The sequence below is a fragment of the Oreochromis niloticus genome, linkage group LG12 (genome assembly GCF_001858045.2).
Source record: "Oreochromis niloticus isolate F11D_XX linkage group LG12, O_niloticus_UMD_NMBU, whole genome shotgun sequence".
Taxonomy (NCBI): Eukaryota; Metazoa; Chordata; class Actinopteri; order Cichliformes; family Cichlidae; genus Oreochromis; species Oreochromis niloticus.
The window spans coordinates 10,906,306-10,919,977 of record NC_031977.2 but is presented as its reverse complement, the minus strand read 5'-3'; the positions used below and the strand labels follow the sequence as shown (position 1 = coordinate 10,919,977).

The following is a 13,672-nucleotide window of genomic DNA, read 5'->3' as shown; positions in this document are numbered from 1 at the left end:
AGAAATCTCATAAACTCAATGCAGATCCATAACTGACCACGTCTCTAAAGGTTATAACGTAATAAAGCTAATGAGTATTAGTAATGGGAAGCTGATTTTTGGTTTGATCACATTTATGGTCTATTACTCCAGCGGCTCCTCAGACCCATTCCCTCCCCATTTACGGCGTGTTCTAAATTATTGCGCCCTTGCTTGAAGTGATTATTATAAAAAGCTCCTTTTATTTCATTACCCCAGCCAAGTGAATGGCTCTGCTATGGGTGACGCTTCTGGGAAAGCACTGACATCGTTTTGAAAGATGAGCGCTCCTTTTTGTGCTCTCTTTGAAGAGGGCTCCTCCTGTGTGTTGTCACAGATCCACCTGCACTGGGAGGGCTTAGAGCGCTGCTCTCCACTTTGTCACCAATTTCAAACCGTGAAGCAGGAGTTCTGCAAATGCAGCAATTATTTCAAAAGACGAAAATGAAAAGAGTACTCAAAAGTTTCCGTCAGTTTAGAGCGAGGGAAGGCTTCTGAACTCCCTCTGTCGACTGTAATACCACTGTGGCTGTCCTAGCTTGTCTCCTCTTCCCCCTACTTTTAGATGCTTTCTTCTTTTTTGAGACCTCTTTCCACTCTGTATTTTTCTCCTGTTTGCTCCAGATGAGCATAAATTTATTTAATAACAATGCAGATTAATTGCCTCCCTTCTCAACCTCCGCCTCCTTAATGCGGGCATCCTCCATTTCAGTAAAAGTGTGAAAAAGCTTTGTGGTTTTTTTTTCTGTCATCTTGAGATGGATTTTAAGGGCAGTAATTGGATGCCTGAGCAGATTCCCCTGCACAGTAGGAGGCTGGTCCATTATCTTTTACCATCGTAAAGTAATGTGCTCCTGTCCAGGCTACCCTCATCATCATTACCCATGCTGTGGATGCCCGGTGATGGAGAGGGAGCGGGAGGACAGGGCATACATCATATCTGGACTCATCAGTCTTCCTATTCCAGCCGAGACACCAAACTGTGCTCACTCACACGAGCATTCTCAGGCATAGAGATGAGGAGAAATGAAAGAAGCCGTTAGCATTCACGTACTGCTTCGATGTATTGTTAACCAATACATCATCACCCCGGCCCTCTCTGGCCACTTCTGCTCTCGCATGATAAAGTCATCTATCAGCATCTTCCAACCAATGTTTTATTTTACTCCTTTCTATTCCATTCCCTCTGTTGCAATGCATATCTTTTCTCTACCAGGCAAGTGAAATCTGGAGTGCCATTCATCAAACATATAGTTAGACATAGAGACATGAGCACTTACATCCCAGCTAATCCTGCAGAAACGCATCAAGGGCACTGGTAAAAACATGCAAGCTGTGTATTACACAATCATGCATTGTACAGTTTTCACAACCACCTTCCCTCAAAACCCATCCCACCTCCCAAAAATCTGATTTTGGTCTACTTAGCAACTTTATTCCACTACAGCCAAGCCTGTGTTGGATACCCCTGCTGTTTTAATGAAACATTGCATTTTTTCCCCCATCTCATGAGTCATGCAGTTTGCAATAAAGAGCTGATGGATGCACCCCAAGCAAACAGTCCATTAGCATCTACTACAGCTTAGAGGCTGATGATGAAGTGGTAGCACTAATTGAGGCTGCTGCCGTATGCACGTGGCATACTACATGTAATGCTAATTAGGACGGGCGATTGTGACAAATGCTTTTCTAAACCACAACATGATCTGAGTACTCGAGACTGCGTGCCTAAACATTTTCTACGTGCCTTTGCTCCTTTGTCATCGCAGGATGTAAAATGCTCTCGGAAGGGACTGACACCCCATAACTGCACTTACGGCGAGAAGTGAGTGGGTGAACAACCACCTTTTCACTGCACCACTGCACACAAACGAGCACACACACTGAGGTTTTTATGGCAAAGCCATTGTCACTTGGATAGACTTTAAACTCTTTTTATTAAACAGAGAACAAACATTATAGGTGAGCAGGATGATACCTCTCAAAGCTTGCTCATTACAGTGACATTTGCAAATTAGCGGGTCACCATTAAGACAGCTAACCTTTCCGCTGCGGTTTGGAAAGCTTCTCTACAAGTCAGGTCAGAGGAATTGTTTACTGTGCCACTGCAGATCTCGGAAGATGGCCTCCGAAGCGTTGCATAATTCATGCATAAAACACCGCATTTGTGCACAGCCTTATTTTCCAGCACCTACAGAAAATGGCCAGGACCTGCACCGCCCTGTGGAACCACTTATAGTTCTGTTTTTCTAATAGATTGCGCTGAACCTAAATCGCTTCCGCTGCAGACCTCTCTATCCTGACTTTGCCAAGTTGAGCTGAAAAAAAAAAGTTTGTTCAGCTCAAAAAAGAAGAAACGCAGGGATGACGCGAAGGGCAGGATGCAGACTGACAGATCAATTTCAGAGTGACATGTGTCCATATCTCACATCTCCCCATGATTGTTAACATCCTACTTCACATTCCGGTCCAGTTCTATTCACTCTGACTTTAAATCCTTACCCACTGAGGTTTGAAAGGAATGTGTGTATTTTTTTTAGCAGTAATGGACTCTCCAATAGAGCTGACCTTTGTGCCTGTTGAGAGAGGTCTGTGTCCAGAGGGCAGCTAAGCCAGGCTAAGCCAAGCTAAGCTGGCAGTATGGATCTCGATCAGAGACGGGTGAAGAAATCAGACAGAGATCAAGAGGTCATCCCCCTACAGGCATGGCTGGCTGTTGCTGAAGAACTCTTCATCGATCGGCTGTGTGTGATAGATATCGGGCTGAAATTGAGCAGACTGGCGCAGGTGGGGTTGTTTCCCTGCCTTCTGGCCTCTGGGCTCTTGCACAATGGGCAAACAGCAGGGGCACGCACGAGGTGTACCGGAGCCAGCATCACTCAAAGCACCCACCGGCTACCTCCCCTGAGCCCCGGCAGCTTTCGCGCTCATCTCTAGGCGAGCTCAGAGCTGATTGTGTCCATGGTGGCTGACCTTGATTCTGGGTTCTGACTGTTATGGAAATTCGCCAGGGACGTCTTCGCCTCCCTTCTGACCCACTGATCTAGATGTATTATAGGTATAGTATTCATGAGAACTGCAAGAGGATTCGTCCCATAAACTTAAAATGCAGAGCTTCTGCAGGCAGCCATGTTTTATTCACAAGCTCCCTTTCTCAGCCACGGTGGCAATTCGGGGCCAACGGGCTCTTGAGGATGGCTCCGTCCTTTTAGGAGCAGTCCTCAATTATCCATGTATATTTAATTTTGCAAGCACAGACACTAATAAGTCTGTTAATGTATTTTCATGGACAGGCAGGTTTACAGATTGCCTGAAGATGAATAGATGCAGCACAGAGTTTTATAATTGAATGCCCGTTCACTATGTCATATTAAACTAAAAATGTCTCCCTTTGTAATGCGTTTGTGTAATTTTGTTTTCTTCTTTAGATCTTATGACATTAACCAGAGCACACGCACTGCAGACAGTTATTTATATTGTTAATAATCCACACAGGCTAAGGAATGAGGCACAAATAAAGCAATCATCTGTGGAGAGATTTAGCCTGTCTACAGCATGTCGTTGTGACACTTCCACGTCGTCACAGTTTACCCATAACTTATGTGCACTCATAAATAATTTACATTTGAGAGCAAGTCAGCGTGACTAAAAGATCAATACTGTCCATAAATGGTTGTGCGAATCCTCTTGCATAACTGTGCAAGCAGATTAAACGAGAGGAGTTCTTCATACATCACTGGTTGCCCTTCTTTTGAAGGGTGTGAGGGCAAAAAGACAATAAAGAACAGAAGGAAGATGATTTATTCTTTTACTTCACTAAGAGGCACCTCAGTCAAGGACCCGACTATCTAAATGGTTATATAGTCAGATTTAGACGGAAGAGGCTCAGAGGGACTTCAAAGAGTCGGAGCAGCAACAAGGATTCAGCTGAAGAATTCACCAAATAATGAATATTTTAATAACTTGAAATGGCTTTATTCACTGTATAGTCAATTGTCACAATCAGTTTATTTTCTTGACAGTACATATGAAACATAAGAAACTGCGGCCATTAAAGGCTCACCACAGTATAAAAAGTGTAATAGTGGGTAAAGAGTAGCATTATTTACCATTTTCGAAAATGTCCACAACAGACCAGAACTTAATTTCTTATTTTCCTGATTTTAAATGATTAAACCAAAAAGCACGTAACTTGTTTTCATTGTGGTATTTGATAAATGGTAAACTTTTGCTGTAATCGGTGCATACAGCACATCTTAGTTCTCCCATGATGTTATGAAGGGGGTAGAAATGGAATGGATGTACTGTATATAAGCAGAATAAAGCTGTTACCTTACCAAAGCTGCATATGAAAATGCAAAAATGCATTCAGAGAGCCTACTAGACCCCTGGTACCAGTTTCCAGCTGCATCTATGTTAGAATAGCCCCGGTAAGCATATGGAGTATCGTATTTCCACTAGTGAGAATGTGCCGTTGTGCTACACTGTGCAGAGAGCAACAGCAGACAGTGTCCTGACTTGATTCTGCCGACATAGTTCAGAGTTCATGTGTGAAAACAGCTTAAAAGCTTAAAAACGCTGGACCGTAATGCTTATATTGTACAACTGTTTGAATATTACTAGGCAATAATTAGTCAGCTGCTAGAGAAACAGCTGACTAATTATGGATGTTCACAGTGATTATGAAGTACATATGAAACAGCTGATGCTAATCAGTTGCCTCTTTTCCTACCGAGGCAGTGACGGTGCATTTTAAAGGGAAAAAACGGCACAAGCCCCAGTATACACTCTTTCACGCATTGACACCTTTCATGGCTTATTTCTATTCTGTACTTTAAAAGGGAAAAAGGTACCCTTTCTTTGATGTCTCTTAATTATTGACTGAGGTATCTACAAAAGTGGCCCCCTTAACAGTACATTTTATTCTGAGGTGCCAGTTCATCCATGTCCATGTCCTCATTACATCTCCTTTTAAGCTGAACAGATCAAGTATCAAAGCAGCCATCAAGTTAATCTTCTCTCTGCCAGCCACAGCCCACAGTAATGAGCAGATCAGATCTCTGACCGGCATGTACCCCAGACAGGGCACTGCTACTGAAAGGCGGTTAGATGTCTTTTAGGAGGCAGTGAGGGTTGACCGCCAAGCAGAGATGGGCCGCGTAGCGCAGCCACCTTTATCCCATCAGCTGGGAGGAGACAAGGAAGAGGGGGAAATGAAGGCAGGAGAGTAACTTGTTCTTACTTGGAGAAGTAAAAGTGGGATGAAAAGAGAACGACGCAAGGGAGAAAGAGAGAGAGAGAGAGACCCTCATTAAAAGGCACTGTGTTGGCTTCACAATCATCCCACCACTTCAATGCGCTGTCATGCAGTGATGTATCGCTCTGCATGGCGCTACCAAGGCCTTTATTCCCACTCTCCTCCATGTTTCTCTCTTCTAGCCAATTAAACGCCCACTAGAATGGAGGGGAGGAAGTGCCACATTGAGCATTGCACAATGTGGAGGGAGAAAGCTGATGAAAGGACATGTCTCTTTTAGTCTGCTTAATAGCTCCAGGACACTGTCTGAGTGGCGTTTAATGTCTACAGCATATTCGCCGTTCCTGTTGTCCCATTTCAGTTTCCTCACACGTACGTATACTTTATCACCAAGGGATGAAAATGTTTATCACAACTATGAATATTTCATTCACTGTAGTTAAGCTGACTAGTGGCGGGCATCACTGCTGTCTTGATGCACCTGCTCTTGAAATGACATGAAAGATCATAAAGAGGCTCACGTCCAATGATGAGTCATCAGTCAAACCAAAACACCAGATTAGGTGTTTTGGCTCGTAGGATTTTTCAATGCTGATGTCTTTTTCTTTCTTTCTTTTTGCCTTTTTGTTTTATCTTGGCATCCTGCTGGCTTCAGGACAGCCACACTGACGTGGGGGTTGACACAAACAGGTGCACACGCTAAGCATTTACACTGTATTTACCACACTCTCCTCTGTCTGCCGCGCTATGAATAATGCAGGCCCTAAAATCCTCAACTCGACAATGTGTTTGACCTGTTCATTTGTAGCTGCAGCGCGGATGGCGGGGTCAGAATATGGATGTGTTAGCACCGGGCTGAAGCAGAAGTTAATCGCAACACCGGGACGGGACGGGCTTTGCTGCTTCTCATGCTGCCTGTGTCACTCAGGCTGACACCATAAATCTCACTTATTTTCAGATCCAAGTGAGACACGGGCAGAAATTACGGCCCAGAGCACATTACCAGCCTCAGCAGCGTGCTGAATGCTAACAGAGAGATCCTTGATAAAGCAGACAGGCAGTTCTCCTGCACCTTATTGGACAAAAAAGAATCCCATGTATTAGACTTGAGGGGCCAGACCGGCTCGCAAGTAAAGCACAAACACCGGCGTCAACAGGTGAGATGCAAACTAACATTCAACCCACATACTTAGAGGGGTCTCTAAAGGTATCGGCTGAAAATCTATATAATGCACACAGAGGTGAAGGACACCACCGTTCAAACCCGAGAACATCTCGATTGGTACAACAGTTTCGGGCCAGTTCTCATTTTTATTACTCCTTCGCATGAAGGAATAAAAAGTACTCCGTTTTTATTAAATGTGTGTGTCATTTTCAGATGCATGCTGCACATCACTGTTCTAAGCCAATGTTCACTGGAGATGGCGTTTCAGGTGTGACTAAGCTATAGCATCTTTGCCTGGCTGTCATCATGAGGATCTGTTTTGTTAAGGGTCTTTATAAGAAAGCCTAGTATCTTTTCTTTCTCCCCGTAAGGCTGCCTAAAGAAATAATATCATCTGATAAAGATAATGCCTACTCTCCATTTAAAGGCGACACTGACATATGACATATAAACACAGAATATCCTTAACTGTACGTTTTGATCACAAGTCAGTAGCCGTGCTGCCGACGTTCGCAGTTACTGTATGTCACATATCGTTCTCTGCATGGCGCGTCATTTCTCCCGATAAAAACATTGTTTGTCACGGCTCATCTTAGGCCTTGTTATTCTTGTAACAACAGATCATAAATCGTAAATAATTTAAAAGATAACATAGTGGCAATACTGCATTTTGACGTGATGTGTTAATTTGTTAGAGTTGTAATCTGCTGCATTCAGTACAAAGGAAGCTCGCTTCATGACACAACACAGAAACCAATTATTTTATAGCGTGTCTTATCTCCTGTTCAGCCAATTTCACATTAAATGCAATGCGTATTTGGTCCTATCAAAGGCTGCTGTTTTCTCCCGCTGTTTCTGATACGACGCAGAGGAGGCCTTCGGAAAAATCTTTACATGCTAAAAGTAGCACTGGTATTAGAAATGGCACATTAAGAACTATCAAAATAAAGCTTGCATCTCAAAGCCTGATCTATAGTAAGAACACGTGCATTTTTTTCTAGTTTCACAGGCCCATATTTCATGGTGTCTTCATTCACACTTTTTTAACCTGCTGATGTTCACCACTGGTCTCTATTATGTGTTTAATTGCGCTGTCTATGTCCGAGCGCGCGGACCGCTGATGCATCACCGTGCGATCCCGCTGTGGCTTTTTACTGCCAGGCTTCGCTCTCTACAGCTCTCGGCCCGCTGGGTCATATCCAGCTGCTGTAATCTAACATTAGCGGCAGCTTTCACCAGGTCCCCACCATTTACCCTATCATATATTATAGATGACCCTCTGAAAATGGAGGAATCCCAGCAGACGTGGAATTAATTTACAGCATTCCTCGGTTTTAAGACGAATTGAATCAAAGTCAGTGGCACAGCAAGAGAAGGGTTTATATTGCTATATAACACTGTCACAGTCTATAAAATTGTAATGAAATGCCATTTGAAGATTAAGTGGGGGTTTTTTGTGATTCATCGGTATCTCTTGGCTCAGCTAATAATCATTTCACTCCAAAGCTGAATGATGCTACAAATGACCAGCCTTACAAACGACGAGCTTTCTTTCAATCAAACTTAATCCTCCTTTTCTTTTCTTTTTTTCTTTTTCTTTGAATGAGTTCCATTGGAAAGCTCACAAACAAGTCTTTGGAAAGCGAGTGCACGGCTCTTGTGTACTTCCCTGGTGACTGTGGAATACATATGAATATGGACAGGAAGTCAGACACTGTAGATTGGTCCTGTCTGTGGCTGTCAGGTTTAGCAATAAAACACTAAACAAATGTGACGTTTAATTCAACAGGCATCACTCCAGAGGAAGATTTCTCTGTTAAAAGGGGGGAAAAAAATAGTAGGAAAACATCTTCAGTGCTGGCAAAGCTTCAATACAGAGGGGACAGAAAAAGATGCCTTGGGGTTCTCGCCTATTGAAATCAAGGAAATCTGAGCTTTTGTGAGGAAGTCTCTTTAGCAGAATGAAAACATCTTGAAAATAGAGACTTTTGTCATGCTTCACAATTAGCTGAAGTCCCCTCAGTTCACCAGGCACAATATATGCGTGCTGTACACTATAACTATTGAAAAGTACACTTTGACCTTAGTAGCGGCTATTTACTGTGGCGCCCAGGGTTCTGTAGCAATTTGTGTAATTGAAGTGCAATTTCTTTGGGCTGAATAGACAGAAGAGACAATCCAATGTGCTTTGGTGACTTCAGAGAGAAAAAAGTTAACTCAGACTTATCTTAATTGGTCCCGATTATCTTCTGTAACAATGCTGGTGTGTGTATGTGTGACTGCGTGCGTCTGTGTGTGTCTGTAATGAAAGGTTAAGATTTCTGTTCAGAGTAATGAAGCTGTGCCAGTGGACTTAAAGGACCAGGGCTGTCTGATCACTGAGGTCATTTACTGGAACGATCTCTACTGCAGTCCAGGGGCAAATTGGAGCATTTGGTATTTCTTTTTTTCACATAGACTCTAGTTAAGTGAGATTGGGCAGTAAGTGCCAATTTATACATAATGGAACTGACTAGTGTTGGCAGGTTAAGTTTCACTTTGACTTTTATGAAAAACATTGTAGGTAAGGCAAGGTAAAGATAAAGGATAAGATAAGATAAGATGTCCATCAGTTATTAGTCTGAAGGTTTATCCACAAATGATTAACTTTCATTTCTAAGCTGTTACTTTCTAACCGTTTCTTTGCTTTGATCTCTGTCTTCCTTTTATATCTTCAGGACTCTGAGATTCTGAACACCGCTGTATTGACTGGAAAGACGGTGGCTGTTCCTGTAAAGGTGGTGACTGTTGGAACTGACGCCTCTGTTACTGACGTCTCTGAAGCGGTGACATGTCGCTCAACAGACGAAGACGTGGTCAAGGTCAGTAAGATCAACTTCTGAAAAGAGGGGGGGGGGAAAGACTCCCGCAATCTCTGCTCTCGCATAAACACCGTGGCATCGCATGCTTCAGATAGGTTTCTGTTGATGTTTTTCAAAGAGTGACATTTTATTTATTTATTTTTACATGAGCTGCTACAGCGCAGTGCAGTACCAAGGTGATGCCCTGTGCAAATATGACTTTAGATATATAGGTGCAGTACTAGTATATTAGATTCTTAAGTAATGTTGTGTATGTGTCAACTCTTCGGTTTTAGTTCAGTTTGGTTTCATTTATTTTCCAGAGTGGGTTTTATTGGTTCAGTTTGGTTTTTACTGTTTGAAAAAGTGTAGTTTTCTTTAGTTTTCATTATTTTCTGTGTTAGTTTTACTATTTTATTATTATTGTATGAAAGGCATATGTCAAAAGCAAGATTTACAATAAAAACACAGAACTTGTTGAAAGCAGTTGACTCCCGGTCTTGTAGACATCCATCAAAGTCTCATTAGGCAAACAATTTGGGCATATTTTATTTTATTTTATTTTTGTTAGGTTTTCAGCTTAACAACATCATTTTTTGTAGTTCTTTACTTTTAGGACTAGTTTTTATTTTTATATTAGTTAACAAGATTTTGTTTTTCAAATTTTATTTTATTTTAGTTATCTATAATATAACCTTTATGTGTGGATATACCAGCAAAATGTGTTTAAATGATTAATAGTTGATCTGTTAAATGTGAACAGCATGTAATCTAAATTAACCCACATATGAGCCCATGTAATTATATTAAAGATAAGGTAGGTAGTGCATGTTTTATAGGAAGTGTTGAAATGATGTTTAGTACATTTAGCACACATGCACCCTGAAGAAAATAAAAACAAACACTGGAAAACAACATGAAAGAGCATGTTTGATATGCAGTGACTACTGACAACTTTTTCTTTATACGGTCCCTTTTAAACCTGCAGCGTGAGACCAAAAAACAAAAAAGTGTAAAAGTGGCTTTGCTACGCAAACAAAGGAAGTCACTCTGAGACAGGATCCAAGAGACTCAATGCAAACCCAAAGAAGAAACAGTCACATCAGTCAGCACCCCCACGGCTCATTTGGATGAGTGTGCAGGCCCGTGTACAGAAGCTTTGGCCCTTCCTGCAGTGTCTTGGTTAGATTCTGCCTGAGGCTCTTTGCTGCATGTCATCTCTCCTTTAATTGCCCCACTATTTTTTCTGCCTCCACTGGCTCTATCCAAAAAGCCCCACAATGAAAAGGCCTTTGGTCTGTTTCCATTTCTAAATGGCTGTGATGTTAGTTTATATCAAAAAAACACCACATTGCTGGGTCATGTTTCCTGTTAAATGCTGTCACGATTCACCTTGAAGATTAGGGGAATCGACTAATGTAAGTACGCTGAAAAGCAACAATGAGACAAAAATCAAAAGCTATAGTAGAGGAGAACATTTACCACAATTGATCATCTTAAATTGTCTTAAGTGTGTCCTGGAGGATGATTAGGTGGAGAAGGATGCTTCTTCTTTAAAAACAAAAAGCCCCACCTGCAGCATACTTACTGTTGCTCACTCAGGAAGGCTTTTTTGCTAATCATAGCCTGTGATCGTATACATAAAGGTGACAGATTGTGACCTGGACGATTAGGATTAAATAAACACAGAGTGACATTAACATAGAACAGTGAATCACATCACATGAAATGGTGCTTCCACTTACTCCAGCCTCCTGAATTACAGTAAATTATAAAGAAATACCAGCTTACATGCTTTTTCTTTAAACCTCTTTGGGAATTTGTGCAGTTTACACTAATTTGGTTCTGTGTAGGAAGAAATAAGGCTGTGTCTGTGCTTATTCTGGATTATCATGTTGACAGCTACATTTAAGGCTCATGCAAAGCTCACCATATGAGCTGCATTTACTGTGTGTGGATCTATGGGAAGCCAGTATGGACCTTTTCTACTTCATACCTGCTCTGCTCCATGTAGCCACAGTCATTAAAATGTTTTTGGCCAGAGAGCAAGCTCTTCTATTGGCTGTGTTGTCAGATTGAGGCAATTTTGATATCTCATTTGTGTCATTGTCCTCTTTTTTCACTTAGTTTGCCTACATCACCTTATACATGTTCACACAATCCAAAACAAGTGTCTTGTGACCTCTGGCTCAGATCCAGCACTCTTCCAAAGAAAGCCAAGTTTCTTGTAGAAGGCATATTTTTGTTTTCCAGTTGCCTCCTTAGCTCATATTCACCTTCCAACCAAAGCCATAGGAGTGATAGCTTCTGCAATAATGTTGATTAACAAGTTCTTCTTTCTTCAGGTTGCCTCCACTGGCTGTGGTTACCCATGGTTTACTTCATAAATCCATATCCATGTAACAGATTTCATTTTTCTCTTAGTGCCAATCACAGCCTTTGATGTGTCACATTTTCATAAATATCACCCCTGGGCAACTGTGCAAGTTCATTGGATGTCCCTTTGACAAAAGCTTTTTAAGGGTATAGAACTTACCTCTGTGTGAAGAAAGTACTGATACAGCAAAACAACAATTCATTCATAACATTCGTAACATTAATAACTTGGAGCTCTCTCTTCTCAGCGTTAAACAATTTCTTGTTTCAGAACTGACCTCTGATTTCTAGTCAGAAAAGATGTGCGGTGTTTCAGCAGCTCGCACAAATGGAAGAATAGTTGAAATAACAACAACAACACACACATTCATGAAATTGCAGGGAAAATCTTCCATCTTCACATTCGCCATGAAGGTCGTGTTATGAGCGAGCTCCTGCAACTCCTGCTATCGTTGCGCAACATAGTCATTAGAAACCTCGCTATGTGCAAACTCTTTCCTTGCACTGAAGTGAGCGCTGAATCTTATGCAGAGAAGTCTGAGCAGCTTAATTGCTTCTGTCAAACCGGCTCTGTGTACAAGCCAGAGACAGACTCATCCTACCTTCATGCTCCCTACTCCCATCGCTCATATCTGCCTTGGATTGTGTCTGTCTGGTGAGTAGTTAATTTCCTGGGCTAGATCCAGAGACAGCCTTAATGTCCTCTGTAAGTATTCTCCCGTTAGCTGCCTAATGCGCCTGATTAATGTGGCGGTGGATCCTCCTGGACGTTTATGATACTTTGTAAAGAAGAATGACAGAGAGCGTGTAACTTGCAGAGGCAGTTCCACCCTCGGCGTGGCGCGATGCATACCCAGTGGAGGAGGGTGGAGGAGGGGTTAAAGGGCCTGCTGATTAAGTGGCAGTGTCCTCTTATGTCGCAATATTGATTTAAGTCTATTCTGGCCAATAAGAGCGCACAGCAGGGCGGTATAAGCTCCCCTGTGTAACTGGTCGGGACAGCACGATGTCAGCTGCCATGTTTTCTGTAATTGTTTCTCCCTAGGTTACTGGGGTGTTGATCAAATTCCTAGCAGGCAGTTACAGTAATTTCCCTGTCATTAAGAATACCGTAGCAGAGCTGTAGGTTAATAATACCAGATGTTTACAAATTCTTTTATTAATTTAAATTTTGTAGGCTAATAAACTCTCCTGTACTGTTTTTTCGTTTAGCTACAAGATATGGTCAGTGAGCCCTGCACGTCGTTCAGTCAGGCATCGCATAGCCTGCAATTCGCTGCTCATGCAGCTAAGTTGCTTCACACCAACTAAGTAGAGTCAGAGATGAAGAGACTGTCAAAAGCACTTCAGTCTCAGCAGACTGAGTGTGGTGAGAGAAAAAGAGGCTAACAATGAGAGCTGATAAAGAGCAGGGACTCCTCTGACATCTTTATCTGTTCAAACACACTCCCGCATCGGGAGCGCTGAGTCCAATCTGCTCCATGACTGACTGTAACCAGGGGAGGGACGCCACGCTCGTACAGACATTTAAAAGCTTCTTTAAGCCGTCGCTCTGTGTTTCAGTGTGCTGTATTACAAGGTACCACTTTGTACGTTCTCTGTATTTGGCGTAATAAGACAGAGGAAATATCCACTCATCCTGCATGTGTCCACTTGAAAATGCAAGGCCTGTGCAGTCCTTAACAGAAGTTCTCTGATGGTTAGATGTAGCCTTGAAGGATGCCCTACAGCGTGCTTTTCATCTTTCTCACAGGGGCTTTCAGAGCTTTTTGGTCTCTGGTCATAAAGTCCACTGCCTTTGATAGCTCGCTGCTGTGCGGGAGACTTTTTAACAGTTTAAGAATGGCTGGTGTAAAAACAAATGTCCACACAGAAACTGGCACGAAAACAATATTTGCTAAGTAATTTTTGTTAAATGAAAAGCAATGAGAGGAAATTGAGGCTGTATTTATTTTCAGCCGCAACAATGCCACCTGTGTCTGTGTTTGGTTGAGTGTGTGAATATTTGGTGCTTTG

At 42.2% G+C, this 13,672-nt stretch overlaps 1 protein-coding gene across 1 annotated transcript in view; it reads left to right on the top strand.

Moving 5' to 3' along the window:
• si:dkeyp-14d3.1 (transmembrane protein 132C) overlaps positions 1-13,672 on the top strand; it is a 143,760-nt gene that overhangs the window by 111,420 nt on the left and 18,668 nt on the right. The window contains exon 5 of the mRNA XM_005473090.4: positions 9,158-9,301. Coding sequence (XP_005473147.1) covers positions 9,158-9,301 — 144 coding nt within the window. The remainder of the gene's footprint in view (positions 1-9,157; positions 9,302-13,672) is intronic.